A 21,543-nucleotide genomic window follows, 5' to 3' on the forward strand; every position below is an offset into this window, starting at 1 on the left:
GAAGTGGCATTCAGGCCAATTTTCCGATGTTCAGATCAAAGAAGTTTCCGACATTCAGGTCGATGAAACTTGTGGCATTCAGGCCAGTGTCCGGTATTCAGACCGAAGTGGCATTCAGGCCAGTTTCCGGTATTCAGACCGAAGTGGCGTTCAGGCCAGTTTTCCGATGTTCAGATCGAAGAAGTTTCCGACATTCAGGTCGATGCAACTTGTGGCATTCATGCCAGTTTCCGGTATTCAGACCGAAGTGACATTCAGGACAATTTTCCGATGTTCAGATCGAAGAAGTTTCCGACATTCAGGTCGATGCAACTTGTGGCATTTAGGCCAGTTTCCGGTATTCAGACCGAAGTGGCATTCAGGCCAGTTTCCGGTATTCAGATCGAAGTGGCGTTCAGGCCAGTTTTCCGATGTTCAAATCGAAGAAGTTTCTAACATTCAGGTCGACGCAACTTGTGGCATTTAGGCCAGCCTCTCGGTGTACAGACCGATATTAATAATCTCATATCTTCCGATGTTCAGATCGAGGTCATTTCCAGTATTCAGACTGATGAGCGGCATTCAGGCCATGGTTATTTCTATGTTACCATTTATTTTGGTATCCAGGTTAACATTCTTTTTCGGTATTCAGACTGACTCTCACCGTACCAGACAGATTCTTCTTTCAAGACCACCTCTTTGCCGATTCTGACAGGCATTGTTACTTCACTTCACTTCAGTGCAAATTTTCGGGCTTTTATTGTATTCAATCCCTTGATACCTCGAAAGTGCGAAAGCCGCTGCTATCTTCTTTTCGGGTCTCCAGTTGATTGAATATGGGCAGCTGTAATACCTCAAAATTTCCCCCTCTCATTCATGAATTCATTTTTAGGTCATTTAACATTTCATATTGCATTTCATCATGTCAATCGGAATTAGATCCAAGAAGCTTGAATATCATCCAAGACACTTTATGGGTCCTATCTGGGTGATCAGTCAACACAAGGGAATGGCTTGAGATACTTCCAACATGTTCAAATGGGGTCTATTCATCAGTCAAAACGCTAATCTTGAAGGAACAAAAGATTGTTCATGAGCTGTCATGCTCGCTAGGCGAGCAGAATGGGTCGCCTAGCGAGTCCCAAGAAAAGCCACCAGAATCACCTACGCTCAGAGGAATTTCTTGAACTGTCATGCTCACTAGGCGAAGCCCACGCGTTTTGAAAAAAATAAATAAATAAAAAACAAAAAAAAAAACGAAAAAAAAAAATGAAAAACGAAAAAAAAAACAAAAAACGAAAAAATAATTAAATAAATAAATAAAATATAACAGAAAAATCTTGGACTTGGACCTCTCTCATTTGAGCCCACAAAGCCACGAAAATCAGGTTATAAATTCTAAAAAAAATTCAGTGAAAAAACGCTAGAGAGATTCTAACTAATTCAAAACAACCTCCAGAGACTGAAGGGAACTCATCTGCAAAGAACCAATTCCCTCTCATATAAACCCTAAGATTGTTCTGCAAAGCCAACGGTGCAATTCAATTTCAATCGATCCTCCCCAATCAGTTTTTTGTGAGGGCTCACATGACTCCTGAAAGGATAGCTTGCTTGGCATTCCACTTTATTTGTGGGATACCATTTGGAGATTTATTCCGATTACCTGTATTGACTTGCTTTCTTTGATGGTGCCAGCTCGGGAGATCTCTGGGTTTCTTATTTCTTTAGTTGTTATTACTTCGGAACTTTATCCGTATGGTAGACCTCTTGATCCCTTTATCTTTCCCGCATTTTACCGCTTTCCAAAAGGAGGCACCAGTGCTAAAGAACTCCACGAAGAGGCAATTGACGAATAAAAGGGATTAGTAATCAATCCCCCGTTATTCAGTGTGTCGTTCTTTATGCTCGCACTACGTGCTGATGCTTCAGAACAAAAGCCCAAGATCTTTTGTCCGGTCAGTCAGCGGAGAGGGTTCCACCTTTCTGAATCCCCACTTTTTGTCATGAGCTCATCCTGTCCAGGGTTAAGAGCTATGAGGTCTTATCCTCATTACCCTTTTGATCTGCTCACCCTGGCGTTCAATGTCAGTGGTTAAGAGCCCATTTGATTACCTATTCCATGGCTTGTTTGTCGAGGTTGATATGACCCCCGTAGTTAGCCGAACTACGGTTTGCTCTGATTCTCATTCCAGATGAGATACATAGGCATAAGACGCGATGTCTTAGCGAGCACACTCCTCTTTAACCCATAGGCAGCCGAGCTACGAAGACTCTGATTCTCATATTCAGATGAGATACGTATGCAATGGATGCGACATCCGTGCGAGTCATTTTCTTTTAACCCCTCTTTCAGTAAATAGCACATTAGATAAACCCACACCCTTTAGACAAGAACAACAGAAGTGGATCTCGTAGAGTACTAAGGATGCGTTGGGGTGCTAATACCATCCTTTCGCATAATCGACTCCCGAACCCAAGATTTGGTTGCGAGACCTTGTCTTTTCCTTTCCTTTTTTTCCAGGTTTACTTCGAGCGTTTCCTTTCCCTCCTTTGGGATAAATAACGCACGGTGGCGACTCTTCTGTCATTTCTTTCCCGCCGGTTGTTTTTTCGCATCTCCTTTTTCAGGTTGCGACAAAGAGTTACAAACTCTTACTTTAATCTAAGTTGGAAGTGAGAATGACTCTAACAAGGTCAAAGGGAAACTAGGGATTGCTAAACTACCTATGACATTAAGTCAATAAAGAGGTCTTTCCCTTGGATTTAGGCAAAAAGATAAACAAAATATAAGCAAGATGAAGAAGATGTTCAAGCATGACATCAACAAATATAAGGACATGATAAAGAAGATGTTCAAGCATGACATCAACAAAGATAAACAAATGGTAAAGAAGATGTTCAAGCATGACATCAACAAGGACAAACAAATATGAAGAAGATGTTCAAACATTACAACCACAAAGATAAGCAAATGAAGAAGATGTTCATACACGACATCAACAAATATAAGCGCATGATAAAGAAGATGTTCAAGCATGACATCAATAAAGATAAACAAATGGTAAAGAAGATGTTCAAGCATGACATCAACAATGACAAACAAGGATGAAGAAGATGTTCAAACATGACATCCACAAAGATAATCAAATGAAGAAGATGTTCAAGCATGACATCAACAAATATATGGAAGCATGATCATAACAATATCAAGCATGGTATGTAAACACATATGTACAACACGTGAACATGAACAAATATACAATAACATCAATCAAAGATGTATAAAGTTAACATGAATATGAATGACATGGATATATCATCGTGAAGAAACAAAAATGAATGACATAACAAAACATGAACATGTATATGGATGTCATAATAAGTATGAATGAACATATGTATGCATGAAGTAAGACATGGTTTGGACATAACATCAACTTAATCATGAAAACAATTTAAGGTATTAAAGACATGCATGTTAAGGTTCAATATGATCACAAATAAAGGTTCAACATCATACAAAAAGTTTGAACATGTAAGCATACAAGTCATACAAAGACATGTTATTACAAGTTTAAAGCATTTGTAAACACATAAACAAAGACAAACACAAGGGAACACATGCACACAAAGGTTCAACAAGACATAAAATAATGACATGTGAATCATGGATCAATGGCAAAATAAGCACACAAAAGTTCATGGCATATTAACAAAAGTTCAAAGCACATAAACATGTAAACATACATTAAAGTAAGTCATAATTAGGTCAAAACCAAGAGTAACATATTAACAACATCAAAAAAAGTTCATATATAATGCACAATATTCATACAAGTCATGGTGATCAAGAAAAATTAAAGTATCAACCAAAGAAAGTAATTTGAAACCCTAAAACAATCTTAAAAAGGTACCAACTTTAGACAAGTATAAGTATGTGAAAAATAAATCAATTCTGGAATTTTTTTCTACCTTTATAAAATAGACAAAATTATGAATACATAGCAAAAAGAGTGGGTCAAATAAACTTAGGGATCATCAAGTTATGAGCATTTGCAGTTATGAAAAGTAACAAAAATAAATAGGCAAAAAAATAATGAATAAAAATGGGTTTGGGGCAAGCAAGATTCAAACCTCGGATCTCTTGCACACACAAAGCATTAACACACACACTCTAACCGCTGGGGCGGTGATACATCCAATAAATAAAACACAAACACTAATATACATAATAAAAAGGTTCAAGAAATTGGAAAATGACACTAACTCATCAAATTCTTCCTTGTGTTCTTGCATGTTTCTTTTCATTTTTTTTCTTCAAACTTTCAACAACCATAACTCTCTCAAATTTCCATGAAATTAAAAACCGTGAGAACCTAAATTGCTCTATTTTTTTGTAAGGAATCTAATGGTATCATTATCTCATCCTAAAACTGAATGTACAAAGCGTGCCAAGGCAAAAACCAGAACTGCAGTTTTAATTTCCAAACAATAAAATCTTAATGTATGAATATGGTATAATGCATACAGTAGCAAACACACAACAAACACACTATGTACTACATATTTACTTCAATAAATATTCAAGAATGATGCATTCACAAGAGTTTTCAAGTGTAAGTGCACTTACCTATTGGAGAAAGTCCAATGCTTCTTCTTAGCTACTACAGAGATAAGAGAGAGATTCTACCAACCTTGTTAATCCTCGAGGATGGTGTTTGAATAATGAAAATGTCCAGAAACAACTTGTATTATCTCACACAAATGTTCTTGCAAAATGAAAAAGTGAAATGGTGAATGATAAAATAGAGGCTACAAAACTTGTTCAAGTGATTAAACAGGATATAAATGATGTCTAAAGATGATTTGTGGTGTTTGTTTGGAAGATACACGTGGAGAATAAGTTTGGTTAGAGAACTTGCAAAAATAGTGTGTTTTTGCAAATTCTAATGGAATGGGAGTTGGATGAAGTGTTGAGGGGTTATTATTGTGTGTTTTGAGGCTGAAGGGATCCCTCTATTTATAGGAAAAAAGTGAGGATTGGAACCTGTCGCATCCGCGAAAAACAACCGGCGGGCTTGAAACAAAAACAACACAGAGCCGCCACTGCGCGTTATTTATCCCAAGATAGGGAAAGGAAACGCTCAGAGAAACCTGGAAAAAGCATGGTCTCGCGACCAAAGAGAAAGGGTAAGGGAGTCGGTTACGCAAGGGGAAGGTATTAGCACCCCTCACGTCCGTCGTACTCGACGGGATCCACGTTCTAAAAAGAAAAGGTTGCTAAAACACCACACACACACGCACCGAAGACAACACAGGTGGGGTTAAGGGGAAGAGAGCTCGATAGGACGTCGCATCCTATGCCTACGTATCTCGTCTGGAACGAGAATCAGAGCTGCCGTAGTTCGGCTCACGCACGCCAAACAAGACACACACACCCACAGGCAAACCTGGAACCCGACAACCACTCGATGGAATTACGTCAGCTTCCGAACCAAACAAACACAATCAGGATACGTACAGCCAATCGCTGGGCTTACGTCCATATCTTGACACACAAGCAGATAACAAGTTGACACACACAAAAAGAAAAAAAGTGCCCGGAGAGACCTCGCACGGTCTCCTGCCTACATACCTCGTCTGGAACGAGGATCAGGGCGATGTAGTTCCCCTGAAAGAGAAAGGAAGAACATGCAAACTAGTAGGGAGTCGGGAACTCGAGCCTACAAGTCATCAAGCAAGCCAGAAGAGACGCTGAGACGTCAGAAGAAACGGCACACACAGACTAACAGGGAGTCGGGAACTCGAGCCTGATAGCTGCCAAACAAAACACACGCAAAAAAGAAAAGGGTGCCCGGAGAGACCTCGCACGGTCTCCTGCCTACATACCTCGTCTGGAACGAGGATCAGGGCGATGTAGTTCCCCTGAAAGGGAAAGAAAATCTAGCCAGAAACCAAGGGAAGACACACTACCAGGGAGCTGGACTCGAGCCTAGTGTTGTCATGCATCATTGCCCTACGTTGAGGTTTCTACCTACTTGCACAACTGCAAGCTAATCCTATCCAGGAAGAAAGCAAGCATACAAGCATACAAGCAAACAGAGCAAACAAATATTCACAAAGCACACACTATAACCAGTCAAGTGGGCTCAAACAATGGGTTTGACTGCCGAAGCAAGTCATCTGTACATGGGTAGTGTTCGCTCTTAACCTTGCCATTGCGAGGCTAAGGTGAAGCAGATGAAAGGTGAGTGAAGATTAGACTTCACAGCTCTTATCCCTGACCAGGGAGAGCTTCATACAAAGGAGCGTGGGTCCAGAATGAAGGGACCCTTCTACGCTCAAGACTCTGACTCGATTGTGCAACAGCACAAGATCTTGGGTTTGTGTCCCAATGCGTCAACACACAGCCGTGTGAGCAGAGGGACGACTCAACAGAATAGCGGGGGATAGATTGCATATCCCTATGATCCGCCAATTGCCTCATAGAGGTCTTTACCTGCTTGGGCACAAATGTAAACAACCACAAACATCGCCTCTTAAGGAGGACTTCAGACAGTTGCCTGGCCAAGTAACAGGCCAGGTCTTCCAGACTACATGGAGAATAGAAGTCCTACCTCAAGTGGTTTAAAAACCAAGCAGCAGCAAGCAAGTTCTTAAAGAACTGTAAGCGACTAAATGTACCTGAAATCAATCAAGTATCATCAGTACTCAGACAAACCAACAATAAACAGCAAAAGTCAATCTATACAGACAACACAAATTAATGCACATAAGTGCAAGCCATAATCCCAAGCTCAAGCTTTAATCCCTACAACACAAAGTCAAGTTAGTTTATAAACATCAACCAAACTCAATTCAAATTGCCTTGAAGCAATCTCCTTAAGCTTTGTGCATTTCATCCTGAAAATCCACACCAAATGTGAGAAACTAGACCACTAGGCCAAGTCTAGGGTCCAAAAGGGAGAAAAAAATCTAAACAGCAGGTGATTCTCAGCCAAAATCAAATTAACACAAATCACAAGCAAATGCAATTGGTCCCATGCTCATACCATTCACCAATATCATTTCATGCACAATTTAACATCAATCACGCAATTTACAACTTCAATTGACCAAACAGAACTATTTCACTCAAAAGCATACCAAAACCATTCAATTAATTCCACAAAAATTCACACCAAAACAAGACATATTCAATGTATAGCATGTCAATTTTCAGCTCAATTGGACAAAAGAAAGTAGGTCAATGAAAATCAAGAAATCCAGACACAACTATTCAAGCCAAACCAAGACATTCAAGCAAACATCCACTTCAAAAATTCATAAAACAGTGACAACATATTAGAAATTAATAGGATCAAAACTATGACGTCCTATAATGTGTCTAGAATGCTCACACCAAATTTCATCTTCATCCAATACACTATGAGAATTTCACAAAGGATATACAAACATGTGTCACACAAGGTTGCAAAATGAGCATACAGTGAAGAAAATTATCAATCAAATGGAAAATGCCATAGAAAAATCCAGAAAAAATCACATGTTATCTTGACATATCAATGATCATTCATGCAAAACATTGGCTCAACCAAACAATCCTAGGTCATGCAAATAAATTCAGAAAGTTGACCTAGCTTGGTGTGACACAAATTGTCACACCTTACTTAAAAAAATTATATCTAACCAACCAAGTCTCCAAAAATCACAAACTCTACATGAAAATCACCATCAGCATGTCCAGAATAAGCACACAAATTTTCAATCATTTCTTTACAAGTATGAGCATTTCATGATAGATATGGCAAAGTGTACAAAAATATGACACATCAAACAATCCCTAAGCATTTTATTTTTCTACTCATGCAAAAAATTCCAAAAAATATCCATTAAATTCTACACATTCTCATGAGAAAAATGCAAAAAATTGCACTCAATTTGGATGATTTTTGAATCCTATAGGAATTTTTGAAGTTCAATGAATCAAAGGAAATAATGAAATGAAAAAGAAATAGAATAATTAGTTAATTAAATAGGCAGTGGCATTTTTGAAAATATGTGGAACTTTGCCAAAACGGCGCCGTTTCAGGCGCAAAAATGAAATAATCTCATTGGTTGGAAGCGGCGCCAAACAAGAATTTGAAAAAGCCAGGCCAATGAACGGATCAAACACATCACTATTCACGTTCTTCATCCCAGGAAAATCCAGAAATCCAAGAACATCATGAACATCAAATTTTCACAGAAATTAACATGCTTATAACCAATGGAAAGGTCTGAGCATGAGGATTCCAAATATGTAACCTAATTAACCTAACCCTAACTGTACAATCCGGATCGAGCGATTTAGGTTTTGCATTCAAATATTAAAATCACAATATCTCATTCATCAACTAATCATAATCAAAACCAAGAGCATCATGCTACTCTATGTTGAACGCACTACACAAGCCCTAACATAGTTAAGGAAATGAAGAGATTCGAATTTTATGTACCTTGCAATGGCAGTGATGATTCTTGAAGCCTTGGCGCGCGATGATCCAAAACAGATGCAAGAGAAGCTTTAGGAAGTTGACTGGAGATGTTAGGTTAGCTCGAGGATGCTTCTATTGGAAGAAATCGCAAATTGCCATTGTTGAACCAAAGATGAACAGTCCTTATTCGTGAGGTTATGGTGATGCTTCCTCAAAACAGTTGAAGATCCATGTTCATAGAGCACAAAGCAAAAAGAATCACTCGAATTGATGAAGAATTGAAGGAGTTTTGTTGAATTTGGTTCTTGAAGCTTCTTGATGAATTTGGAGAATTGGAGGGAAAATCAGTTAGAAAACTTTGTGAATTGTGATTGTCATCAAATTCAGTTACAATTAAGCTCTTATACTTCCACTTAATCACCTTATTAATCACCAATTAACCAAAATGAAAATGATTAGCTTAATGCAATTTCTTAAGGCAAGGGCAAAATTGGTATTTCACATCAGGCTTTGTGACAGCTGTATGACAGCTCAGACATCTTCCAAATATCATTTGTGATGTGCTGGCTTTGATCCCATGGCAATTGGCCTTGTAATATTCATTTTCACTATGCTATGCCAAATTGTGTATTTTCAAGTGAAGTTCCAAAATGACTTAGTCAAATATTTCACTTTGCAAGCTTATGACAGTTCAAACCATCTCCAATTGGCATATGTGAGGTGTTGCAAAAACTCCCATGCCAAAATTCCCATTATTTCTCAACTTGGACCATTTTGCCCTTGGACTTTTAATTGTGCACTTGAAAAATGACCTTTTGCATTGACCATTTTTGATGAATTCCAATTATGCACCATGAAAGTACATGTCAAATGGAGTTTGCACATAAAAAGATCATCCAATTTGGACACTCCATGTGAAAGTTATGCCCCTTTGATTATAGGTCTTTTTTGAAATTGAATGGACCATAACTTGCCAACCATACATGGGATTTTCAAGTTCTTGGTCTTTTTGGAAAGGTGAGAACAAGATATACAACTTTCATGTTGAACAAATTTTCATTTGAAGCTTCCTTGGACATGTAAATTTATGGTCAAAAACTTTCCATTTTTGGAAACTTCCATTATAAGTCACTTTCTATTTTTGGCAATTTCTGTTCTGACTTTATTTTCTTCATTCTTGAGCTTTGACATGTCAAATAACACTTGTTCCAACATGAATGAAGTGTATCCAACTCTCTCCCACCTCCAAATCCATAAAATCAAGCACAGTTGACCACAGTTGACTTTTTCAATTGATAGATGAATTTGGCAATGCATTGATCAATCTGAGCCCCAATCCTCTGATGAAATGGCTCAAGGGTGAAACCCTAGCCTCAATAAGCTCCATATAACCATGAAATGATCCTCATATCCATCATAGACCCCATCTCCTAGCCATGCCCTGATTGGCCCAATACAACTGATTAGGGTTGACCAGTGGTCAAAACCCTAATCTCAAGGAATCTTGATCAAACACTTGATGATGACAAACCATGATGATGATGATGAATCATTTCAAACAAGATAAGGACCAATCCCCTTTGAGAACCACAAAACCCTAATTTGGACCTCCACATCCTCAGATGATTAATGACCAGTCCAATGAAACCCTAGCTTGCACATGACCTCTTCATCTCCTGATCAAGACTTAAGAGGATGACTTGTACAATGTAACCACATGATATGCAATATGCAATGCTTAATGACCTAAAAATGATATGCGATATGTTAAGCTAGTCCCAAGAGAAGAGGGCAAATTTTGAGGTGTTACAGAACCGATTAGAAACACAGGTTGTGAAGTTATGGTTTTGGTTGAGAATGAATGAGAAGTTTGCATGAATAATTGAGTTTCAAGGAGTTTGTCATATTTCCCCAACCTCTACAAGGTTGCTTCTGATCTCTTAAGATTGTTTGTGATCTTTAGGGACACGTTTCAAGGGTGAAAGAGTGAGTTGTTGACATAAAGCTTGCTTTATCAAAGTAGTAATGTGATTTTTTGCAAATTCACCCATAAATGGTATAATGCAATGGGCAAAACCTCAACTCCTTGTGTAATGCACTTAGAATTCATATGAACATTTGATTATGGAGAGATTTATACACAAGAGGACCTGCAGTCAAGAGATTTTCACATTTGAAATGGTTTTCCTCCAAAAATTCATCATGAACATGACTTGAAATTCAAGTTTGGAACCCCAACTTCCCATTTTCGAAACTCATAGCTCATGCATGGGAAAAAAATGTACTTGTACTTTTTAAAAATCCCCAGACATGCTCTACAACTTTCATGTTTTGAGTTTTTTCTTAATCAAAGTGGATCATGATGAAAACTAGCTGTAAAGTTTATCACTTTTTAGGGATCAAAGTTGACTTGAATTTGTTTAAGTGTTTCAACTTGAGACTCCAACTTTATAGCCTCATAACTCAAAATCCTGGCACTTTTAGGGAATCAACCCTCTAGGAAAAAGTTGAAGTATGGAATAAGAGCTTTCATTTTAGCTTTGGAGCAAAAAAATGGCTGCTCAGATTGGAAGTTATAGCTTGAGAATGTATTGCACTTGAACATGAAATTTGGATACTTAAGTGAAATTTTCAATGTTTTCAAGATTGCCCTTTTTGCAAATAACCTCATTTATCTTGATTTTTCTTGATCGAATTCATCAATTAAGCATATACTCATGAAACTTAACTTGAGAAGTTCATATTTGATCATAAATCTCAAAAGTCAAAGGTTTGACTTTGTAGTGCATTGATTGTGTATCAGATGAATTTGAATTTCTTGATCTTCAATGAATTCAAACTCTTGATCCAATTGAACATCATGGATGGGCCCTAAGGCGTACTTTAGTGTGTTGAGTGATGTCTCAAGGCTTGAGATCATGTCTTGATCAAAATTCTTAGATGAAATTGAATGTTGTTGAGAAACCCTAATTAGTAAACCAGATGAAAGTGAAACTTGATGCACTTGTGATTAGGCCACAATACCCTTATTTGTTGATGGAGTGAGATATCTTGAGTGTATGAGAACTTGATTTATTGATGATCAATCCAAAAATTTGACTGATCAATACTTTGAGCTCTTTGAGGGAAACCCTAATTCACATATGAAACAAACCAGACATATCTTGATCTTGAGGTTAGCTATGCATGAATGATGTCTAGGATGAAAATGATTATGAAATATAGTGGTGAAATTTGGGGTGTGACAGTTGCCCCTATTTAAATAACTTTGCCAAATGGCATGAGTGATGATAATACTCATGAAATCAGTGTGAAAGGTATTTAAATATAGGAATAACCGGAAATTTTGCCCTTAGATGCAATGGCATGCTATGTTATGGACAAACAAACTCTCTTTTTGGTATTTTTTTTCTTCAGCTGGGGATATGATGCAAAATGCAATGAATTCTAGAATGATGATTTATGATGAATGATGAATATGATATGTAAAAAATGATGGAGATAAAGTATAATATCAATGACCACGAGCAATAACTCACTGGGGATAACATGTACTAGTAAAAAACAAACTGGGGAATATTCAAAGCAGTTGATCATCAGATTCAGGAATGACCGGATGACACTGAGAATAACAATAAATAAACAAACTAGAAATAAGTGATTGATCACAAGTTCAGGCATGACCGGATGACACTAAAAATAGCAAGCTGGAAGTATTTAAAGTGATTGATCAACAGGTTCAAGCATGACCGATTGACATTAAAAATAGCAAACTGGAAGTATTCGAAGTGATTGATCAACAGGTTCAAGCATGACCGGTTGACACTAAAAATAGCAAACTGGAAGTATTCAAAGTGATTGATCAACAAATTCAGGCATGACCGGATGACACTAAAAGTAGCAAACTGGAAGTATTCAAAGTGATTGATCAACAGGTTCAAGCATGACCGGTTGACACTAAAAATAGAAAATTGTAAGTATTCAAAATGATTGATCAACAGGTTCAAGCATGACCAGTTGACACTTAGAAATATCCTCATTGGAGTTTTCAAACAAGATAAAACATCTAATCCTCTGGAAATTCCTTACAATGAAGAGTTCAAATATGACCTTCAGGAACCATCAGGAAGAATACAGGATAATTAAACTCTTCTGTATGTGCCAAATCAGATTGGATTTTATACCACAAGCAAAGGTATCACGACCATCTTCTAGCGGATTTAATGCCAGCAATAATTGGACTTTAACAATGATGTCAACAATAATTGTACTTTCAAAGTAGAATGCCAGTAACAACTAGACTTCAAGGGAAATATTGGGGTTAACCAATTGGACTTTCATAAGGGACGCCAATAACTTACTAGAAAAAAAAACATTGGCCATGTTCAAACTTCGAGATACCAACAACAATTGGATTTTCAACTGGAATGCCAGTGATAGCTGGACTTTTGGAGTTAGAAGAACGACAACTAAGAATAAGGATTTAGATTAAATGTCAAATGCACATGATTGAGCATGATGTGAATGATCATGATATGCAAATGCTGACTCTGGAGAGACAAATAGTTTTGTGGAGACTTAATGGGGAATACATCCTCAACACCAGTAACTTAAATAAGTATCACAAGATGGACACTAAGGAGATCCTCAAACTTGAGATTTTCACACAATCGAAGGATTTATCCAAGAGTACTTGTCAATTTAGACTTCAATGGGAATTTCTATATTGACAGTGTAAAAGTGCTTCTACAACCTTGAGACTTATTGGGGAGAAAAAACATTTCCCTTTCACTGTTTCCATATGTCAAAGAAAAATTATGTTTTTCAAAGTTTTTTCAAAACATTTTCATTTTCAAAAATCATTATTAACAAACAAATAACATTTTGCATAACAAGGAAAGGTAAGAGAAGTACAAATGACAAAATTGATAGGCAAAGTCTGTTTTTTATTCAAGAATGGTAGCTTGCAAGTGGAAAAAGCTCCACGGAGTATTACATTTCGAAGATGACAATAGGGAAAGGTTTACATTAAATCCAATAACCACTACTATCCCTAATAACTAAGATTTTCCCAAAACTTTGCTTCTGATGAGAGCAACTAGATTGATCTTCAACTTTGATTCTTTAGTAATGGTAAATAATCTGATACAGTCAAATTCCTTTTGTCCCTAATTTTTGCCTGGACCGCCCTTTCGGGTTTTCAATCCACCAGGATGCTCTTTTTTGCCTAAGTCGTCCTTTCGGGTTTTCAACTTAGCGAGCTTTCATTTTTTTTTACCCCTAACTTTTTCCTGGATCTCCTTCATAGTTTATGATCCACCGGGATACCCATTTTTTTCCTTAGTTGCCTTTTTAGGTTTTCGACTTACCGGTTTTATTTAGGCATAATATTTTTTGACCGCATCAGAGTTCACAGGATGTGAAAGCTCTTCACCATCCATAGTTGAGAGAATCAAGGAACCTCTGAAGAATGTTTTCTTCACAACATATGGGCCTTCATAGTTGGGACTCCACTTTCCACGCATATCCTTGTGTACTGGCAAGATCTTCTTGAGTATGAGATCTCCTTCTTTGAATTCACGAAGACGGACTTTTTTGTCAAATGCCCTCTGGATCCGCTTCTGGTACAACTGACCATGACACATATCAGTCATTCTCTTCTCATCAATGAGGTTCAATTGGTCATATCTATTCTGGATCCATTCAGCTTCCTCTAGCTTGGTCTCCATTAAGACTCTCAAAGATGGCATCTCTACTTCAATTGGGAGAAGTGCATATATCTCATATACTAGAGAGAAGGGGGTTTCCCCTGTTGAAGTGCGAACTGAGGTTCTGTATCCATGCAAAGCAAAGGGTAACATTTCATGCCAATCTTTGTAAGTTTTCACCATCTTTTGCAGAATTTTCTTGATATTCTTATTTGCGGCTTCAACAACTCCATTCATCTTCGGACGATACATAGAAGAGTTGTGATGTTCAATCTTGAAGGTCTCACATAACTCTTTCATTGTTTTGTTGTTCAAATTTGTCCCATTATCCGTGATAATTCTACTTGGAACTCCATAACGACAAATAATCGGGTTCTTGATGAAGCGGGTAACCACTTGTTTTGTCATGTTGGCATAGGACGCAACTTCTATCCATTTGGTGAAGTAGTCAATTGCAACCAAGATGAAATGGTGACCATTAGAAGCTTTAGACTCAATTTCCCCAATCATATCAATGCCCCACATTGCGAAAGGCCAATGTGATGATAAAACATTCAACAGTGTCGAAGGCACATGCACCTTGTCAGCATAAATTTGACATTTGTGACATTTTCTAGCATAGTTGAAACAATCAGACTCCATGGTCAACAAATAATAACCAGCTCTCAATATCTTCCTAGACATGGCATGTCCATTGGCGTGAGTTCCAAATGATCCTTCATGAATCTCTTTGATCAACATGTCTGCTTCGTGTCTGTCCACGCATCTGAGCAGAACCATGTCATAGTTTCTTTTATATAGCACCTCGTTGCTAAGGAAGAATTTGGATGCCAACCTCCTTAGAGTCTTCTTATTTAGGGTTGTTTCATTCACTGGGTATTCTTGATTTTGTAAGTAGTTCTTGATATCATAGAACCGCGGTTTCTCGTCAATTTCTTCTTCAACCAATATACAATAGGCTGGCGCAATTTTCCTCTCAATTATGATGAGTGGTGCCTCATTGAGAAATCTAACTTGGAACATAGAGGCTAACATATCCAAAGCATTTGCTATCTGACTTTCTTCTCTCGGAACATGATGGAAGGTGATTTCATCAAAGTACTTTATCAATTCCATAATGTGGGCATGATATGGGATTAACTTCTCATCACGAGTTTCCCATTCGCCTTTGACTTGGTAGATCACCAAGGATGACTCTCTATATACTTCAAGGATCTTGATACCCAAGATACATGCTTCATACTCTACAATGTTTTTGGTACATTCAAAACACAATCTTGCTGTGAAAGGAGTATACCCACCATTGGGATTCATCAACATAGCTCCCACACCATGCCCCATGCAATTGAAGGAACCATCAAACATTATCTTCCAACAGGAACCTGGCTCGGGACCTTCATCTGGGCTTGGAGTTTCACAATCTTTCACCAACATAATGTCTTCATCTGGGAAATCAAACTTCAATGGCTCACAGTCTTCGACAGGATGATTAGCGAGGTAGTCAGACAAAACAATTCCTTTGATGGATTTATGGGTTATGTACTGGATGTCGTATTCAGATAACAACATGTGCCAACGGGAAAGTCTTCCAGTCAAAGCAGACTTCTCAAAGATATACTTTATTGGATCCATTTTGGAGATCAACAAAGTAGTGTGACAAATCATATATTGCCTAAGATGTATGGCAGCCCATGCTAAAGCACAACAAGTTTTCTCTAAAAGTGAATATCTGCTTTCACAATCAGTAAACTTCTTGCTCAAGTAGTAAATGGCATGCTCCTTCTTTCCAGTTTCATCATGTTGACCTAGTACGCAACCCATGGATCCTTCGAGCACAGTCAAATACATGAAGAGAGGCTTCCCTGGAATGGGTGGAATCAAAATAGGAGGTTCTTGGAGATAACCTTTAATCTTCTCAAAAGCTTGCTGACAATCAGAATTCCATTCAATTGCTTGATCCTTTCGGAGCAAATTGAATATAGGCTCACATGTAACAGTCATGTTGGAAATAAACCTAGAAATGTAGTTCAATCGTCCAAGAAAACCTCTAACTTGCTTTTCAGTTTATGGAGCCGACATTTCTTGTATCGCTCTGACCTTTCCTGGATCTAATTCAATTCCTCGTTGACTAACAATGAAACCAAGTAACTTCCCTGATCGGACCCCAAACGTACACTTAGCTGGATTTAGACGCAATATGAATTTTCTGAGGCGCTCAAATAGTTTCAAGAAATGGTCCAAATGATCCTCCTCACTCTGTGATTTGGAAATCATATCATCCACATAGACCTCAATATCCTTATGCATCATGTCATGAAAGAGGGTGATCATCGCCCTTTGATAGGTTGCCCTTGTGTTCTTGAGACCAAAAGGCATAACCTTGTAGCAGTAAGTTCCCCATGGTGTGATGAAGGTGGTCTTTTCCATGTCATCGGGATCCATCTTGATTTGATTATAGCCTGAAAACCCATCCATGAAGGATTAAGCAGCAAACCTACCAGTGTTATCAACCAAGGTGTCAATATGTGGGAGAGGGAAATCGTCATTCGGACTAGCTTTATTCAAATCCTTGTAGTTCACACACATTCTGACCTTGCCATCCTTTTTAGGTACTGGAACAATGTTAGCTACCCATTGAGGGTACTTTGCAACTGCAAGGAAGCTAGCATCAAACTGTCTTTTGACCTCTTCTTGAATCTTCAAAGCCATGTCTAATCTTGTTCTTCGGAGTTTTTGTTTTACTGGTGGACAATCTGGTCGGAGTGGTAATTTGTGAACAACAATGTCTATGTCTAAACCGGGCATATCTTGATACGACCATGCAAACACATCCACATATTCTTGTAAAAGCTTGACCAATATTTCTTTGATGTCTGCCCCAAGTGTTATACCAATCTTGACCTCTTTCTTTCGCTTCCTCGGTGCCAATGTTGATTGTCTCTACCTGCTCTTAATGTGGTTGGAGATATGTGTACTCGTACTCAACCAATCTTGCCAGTTCGTCGGGAACATCACAATCTTCCTCACCCTCTTCTTCAACTTGGTAGATTGGTGAATCAAAGTTAAGAGTGAAAGTAGAGTCATTGGATTCAACATGGTTTTCTTTTATTCTGCATGTTTAAATGATTTGTTTTTATTAAAAGTAAAAAAAAAAAGGAATACAAGAGGAAAATGATTTTCATTTTAATGGTTTTGAAAGATTTCCATTTTTCTTTAAAAGTGAAAGAGAAAAAGCAGTAAATGAACAAACAGGAATTTAACAAAATGCCTTCATTTATATAATCTTGAAAATGCAAAAGGGTGGCCCTACAAAATAGTCCGTAGCTTTGGGCATAACTATGGAATTTTGAGAACAACAAAGAAAAATAACAAATTTCTTTGACAAAGGAAACATCTTTGGGATTTCAATCGCCTTCCAATTGTTCAAAGCCATATCACATTGGTACACAAGGTTGCTCAAATCTTCATCTTCAAGATCTTCATCAATAGCATTGACTTGGTATCCAATGCTGACAAACACTTCTTGGATAGTCTTCGGACATTCTTTGATGGAGGTTGATGCTCCCTTCTTGGCATTAGTTGGTTTGTAACCCAACCCATAACGGTTCGGCTTTAGTTTTACATCAATAACATCTCCCAACCTTCAGGACTTCCTTCCTCAATGGTTGATCTTGCTTTCTTCCATGATGAGAAAGATAGAATACCATTCCCCTTTGGTTCTTCGACTTCCATAAGGACAGCGTTGGCTATTTCAAGAGCTTGGAAAGAACTTTCCAAATCATCCTCATCAGCCTCAATGTAACTGAACGAAGAGAGGTGGCTTACCATAAGATCTTCCTCACCAGACACAATTACCAACTTATCATCAATAACAAATTTCATATTTTGGTGCAAGGTGGAAGTCACGGCTCCAGCGGCATGAATCCACGCTCTTCCAAGCAAACAACTATAATTTGGATTGATGTCCATAACCCTAAAATTAATTTCAAACACATGTGGACCAATTAATATTGGCAGCTCCACCTCCCCTATGACGGTCCTCCTCGATCCATTAAATGCCTTGACAATTAGTGCACTTGGCCTCATCTAAGTCCCTTGATATTCCAACTTAGCGAGTGTCCTCTTAGGTAAAACATTCAGAGAGGAGCCAGTGTCCACAAGGACTCTTGCTAGGGTATCTTCTTGGCATTTCACAGATATGTGCAAAGCACGGTTATGGTCTTAGCCATAGGGGTGGCAAAACGGGCTCGGCCCGCTGGGCATGCCCGTTTTGCCCGCACTTTTGTGCGGGGCGGGCCAAGAATTTAGGCCCTCACCCTCAAATATGTCCGCCCCGCCCCGCCCCGTTTTTTTCGCGAGCTTTTGCAGGCACGTGTATTTACATAAATTTTTGCATTTTTAGGCTTAAAGAGTGTAGTGCCCGCGGGCTTTCCCCTCCCCGCCCTCACTTTTTTACGGGGCGAGTCTAAGTTTTAGGCCCACATCCTCAATTATGACTGCCCCGCCCCGCCCCGTTTTTTTGCGGGCTTTTGTCGGGCGGGCCTAAACGGGGCGGGCATGCCCGTTTGCCACCCCTACTTAGCCATCCTTCATCAAATCTTCTCTACTGAAGCTAAGATGGTTGCATGCTGTAATGTTGGCAATGACCCCATCAAATTGATCAATAGTAATGTCGTGAGTGACATGAGCCCGAGCTAACAATTTCTGCAAGGCACTTCTATGAGCTGGAGAACTCATGAGAAGAGACAAAATGGATATCTTTGAAGGAGTTTGATGCAGCTGATCAATAATCTTGTAATCACTCTTCTTGATAATCCCCAGAAATTCAACATCTTCATCAGTTGTGATCACCCCTTTTCCTTTATCGGTAACAGTGGTGGTGATTTCTTTCGGTGGAATTGGCGGAGCCAAGTTGAACTAAGGGGTATAAATGCGACCACTGCGGGTCATTCTACTTCCTACTGCTATATCAGTGCTTGCAATATTTAGACCTTCTTTATGACTTACTTTCTCAGACCTTTGGGTAACCACAACTGTATCATACTTCCAAGGATCTGCTTTAGTATTCTCAAAAGGAAAAGATCTAGGCCTTTGGACAACCAATGGATTAGGCATATTGAAGACTGGTTTAACTGATTCTGGAATGTTGAAAATTGGCTGAACAATAGTAGAATCTGGAATGTTGAATACTGGCTCTGAAATGTTGAAGATTGGTGTTGTAGTATATAACTCAGGTAGATTGAAGATGGGTTCAATCACTGCTACCTCATTCTTTTTCATACGACTGCTTACTTGCAACACACCTTGGTTAATTAATCCTTGAATATCTTTTCGGACCATTTCACATCCTTTATGACCAATAGTACATTCTTCACAACTCTTATGGTAATTCTTCAACAAACCTGCCTCCACTAAATTTGCATTAAAATCTCTGAGCGGAGTCTTGATTTTGGTTGCATCAAGAATCAAACCTTCATCAGGCTCATCGTCAATAGCATTTACAGACCCGTGAGCGGGAAAAGGATTATTTTTGACATTCGAACTGGTATCCCCAAATGAAAGAATCTTTTTCTCAATCAATTCCCTCACAATATCTTTCAAGGCATAACAACCTTCTAAATCATGCTCTGGGGCGCCTTCATGGAATAAACAATGTGCATTGGGATTGTAATATGGTGGGAGAGGATCTGGTGGAGGTCCCAAAGGTCTTGGAACAACTAAACCTTTCTTTAACAATGACATATATAATTCAGTGTAAGACATAAGAATCGGAGGAATCAGAGGTTTTCCACCTTGTCTCCTATTTTGAAATGGAGCATTTTGGCGCGGAGCTGGAGTCCTTTGTTGATAAGCTGGAGCGTTGGGCGCTTGTTGATAAGTTGGTACGTTGGGTGTTGTTTGAAAGATCGGAACTGCTTGAGTCGACTGATACACTGGGACTTGTTGATTAAAAGTTGGTGTAATAGCTGCTACATACGGCTGTTGAACAAATTATGGTTGTTGAACATACTGTTGTTGAGCAAAAGATTATTGCTTTTTCCAAGACTGATTCTTTCTTCTACTACCCATCACTGCATTTGTTTCTCCTTCCTTTTTTATGGAAACTACTACAGAATTTCTTGGTGTTATTGTTATTGTTGGAATTACTAGCTGAAATAATCATCTTGCCATTTTTTAAGCCAAGTTCCACTTTGATACCCACGACCACCAAGTCAGAAAAACTTGGAGTCATGCTTCCCACTATCCTTTAAAAAAATTATGGTCGCACTGTGTCGACGAACCAATCTGCCAATTCGTTTTCTGTTAATGGAGGTTCCATTTGAGATGCAGTCTCTCTCCACCTTTGTGCATATTCTTTAAAGGATTCAGAATCCTTTTGGGACATGCTCAACAATTGCCTTCTACCAGGAGCTAGATCCATGTTGTACTTGTATTGTTTGATGAAAGCATCAGACAAATCTTGGAAACAACGAATGCGAGTCTAATCAAGGGTCAAGTACCATTTGGAAGAGGCACCTTTCAAATTGTCTTAGAAACAGTGGATCATGAGTTTGTCATTGTCCACGTGAGGCTGCCATCTTTCTATAATACACGATGAGATGAATTTTGGGACAAGTAGCTTCTTTATATTGATCAAGGTTGGGTGTCTTGAATTTTGCGGGGATCACCAATCCAGATACAAGGCACATTTCTCTAGCAGCAGCACCAAAGATCTAATCACCTTCCATTGCTCTCATCCTTTTCTCAATGGTTTCAACATTTTCTCTCAACTTTTCATGCCTTTCATCACCTTCTTCATACATATCAGGTATATCATACACTTGTTGATGATCATCGAAGTACGGTTGAACTCAAGTGTGCATGGTAGTGGGTGCAAAAATGGGAATCACTTGATTAACTTTAGTAGTTAATGGAACTGTATGTTGAGTGGACTGTCCTTGAGGAGGAGGCACAAAACCATAAGAAAGACCAAAGGGAGGCCAAGTTGCTGGAGTAGTAACTGCTGGCTAAGGAGTAATCACCAGATTAACGATCTCAGAAACAATTGTGGGTTGAGTATCCATCTTTGCACGTATTACTTGCAACATCTCCATGATTTGACCTATATTCCCATGTAGATCTGTAAGCTCTTCATTGACTCTTTCCATATCTTGCTCTTGCTCGGCCATTCTACGTCGGGCTTGAGCTCTGGTGTTGTACTGGTGTGAAGGTCTCAGTGTGGAAACTATTGGAGGAGAAATGACGGAAGTGAGTTTTTATTTTGATAAAAAATGCAAGTGTGATGACATATGCATGAACGCAATGAAAATGCAAATTTTAAAAAGTTTCAAGGAACTTAAGAGATAATTGCAAACATCAAAAGGAAAATGACAATGATC

General features: G+C 38.6%; 1 protein-coding gene across 1 annotated transcript in view; it reads right to left on the reverse strand.

The window, feature by feature from the left end:
• The window catches only part of LOC127105352 (uncharacterized), a 30,215-nt gene extending 14,050 nt beyond the window's left edge, over positions 1-16,165 (reverse strand). Inside the window, exons 1-2 of the mRNA XM_051042526.1 lie at positions 15,837-16,165; positions 14,969-15,749 (exon numbers count right to left, since the gene is read on the reverse strand). Coding sequence (XP_050898483.1) covers positions 14,969-15,749; positions 15,837-16,165 — 1,110 coding nt within the window. The remainder of the gene's footprint in view (positions 1-14,968; positions 15,750-15,836) is intronic.
• Positions 16,166-21,543: the final 5,378 nt, after the last annotated feature.

Source organism: Lathyrus oleraceus, chromosome 1 (genome assembly GCF_024323335.1).
Source record: "Lathyrus oleraceus cultivar Zhongwan6 chromosome 1, CAAS_Psat_ZW6_1.0, whole genome shotgun sequence".
NCBI lineage: Eukaryota > Viridiplantae > Streptophyta > Magnoliopsida > Fabales > Fabaceae > Lathyrus > Lathyrus oleraceus.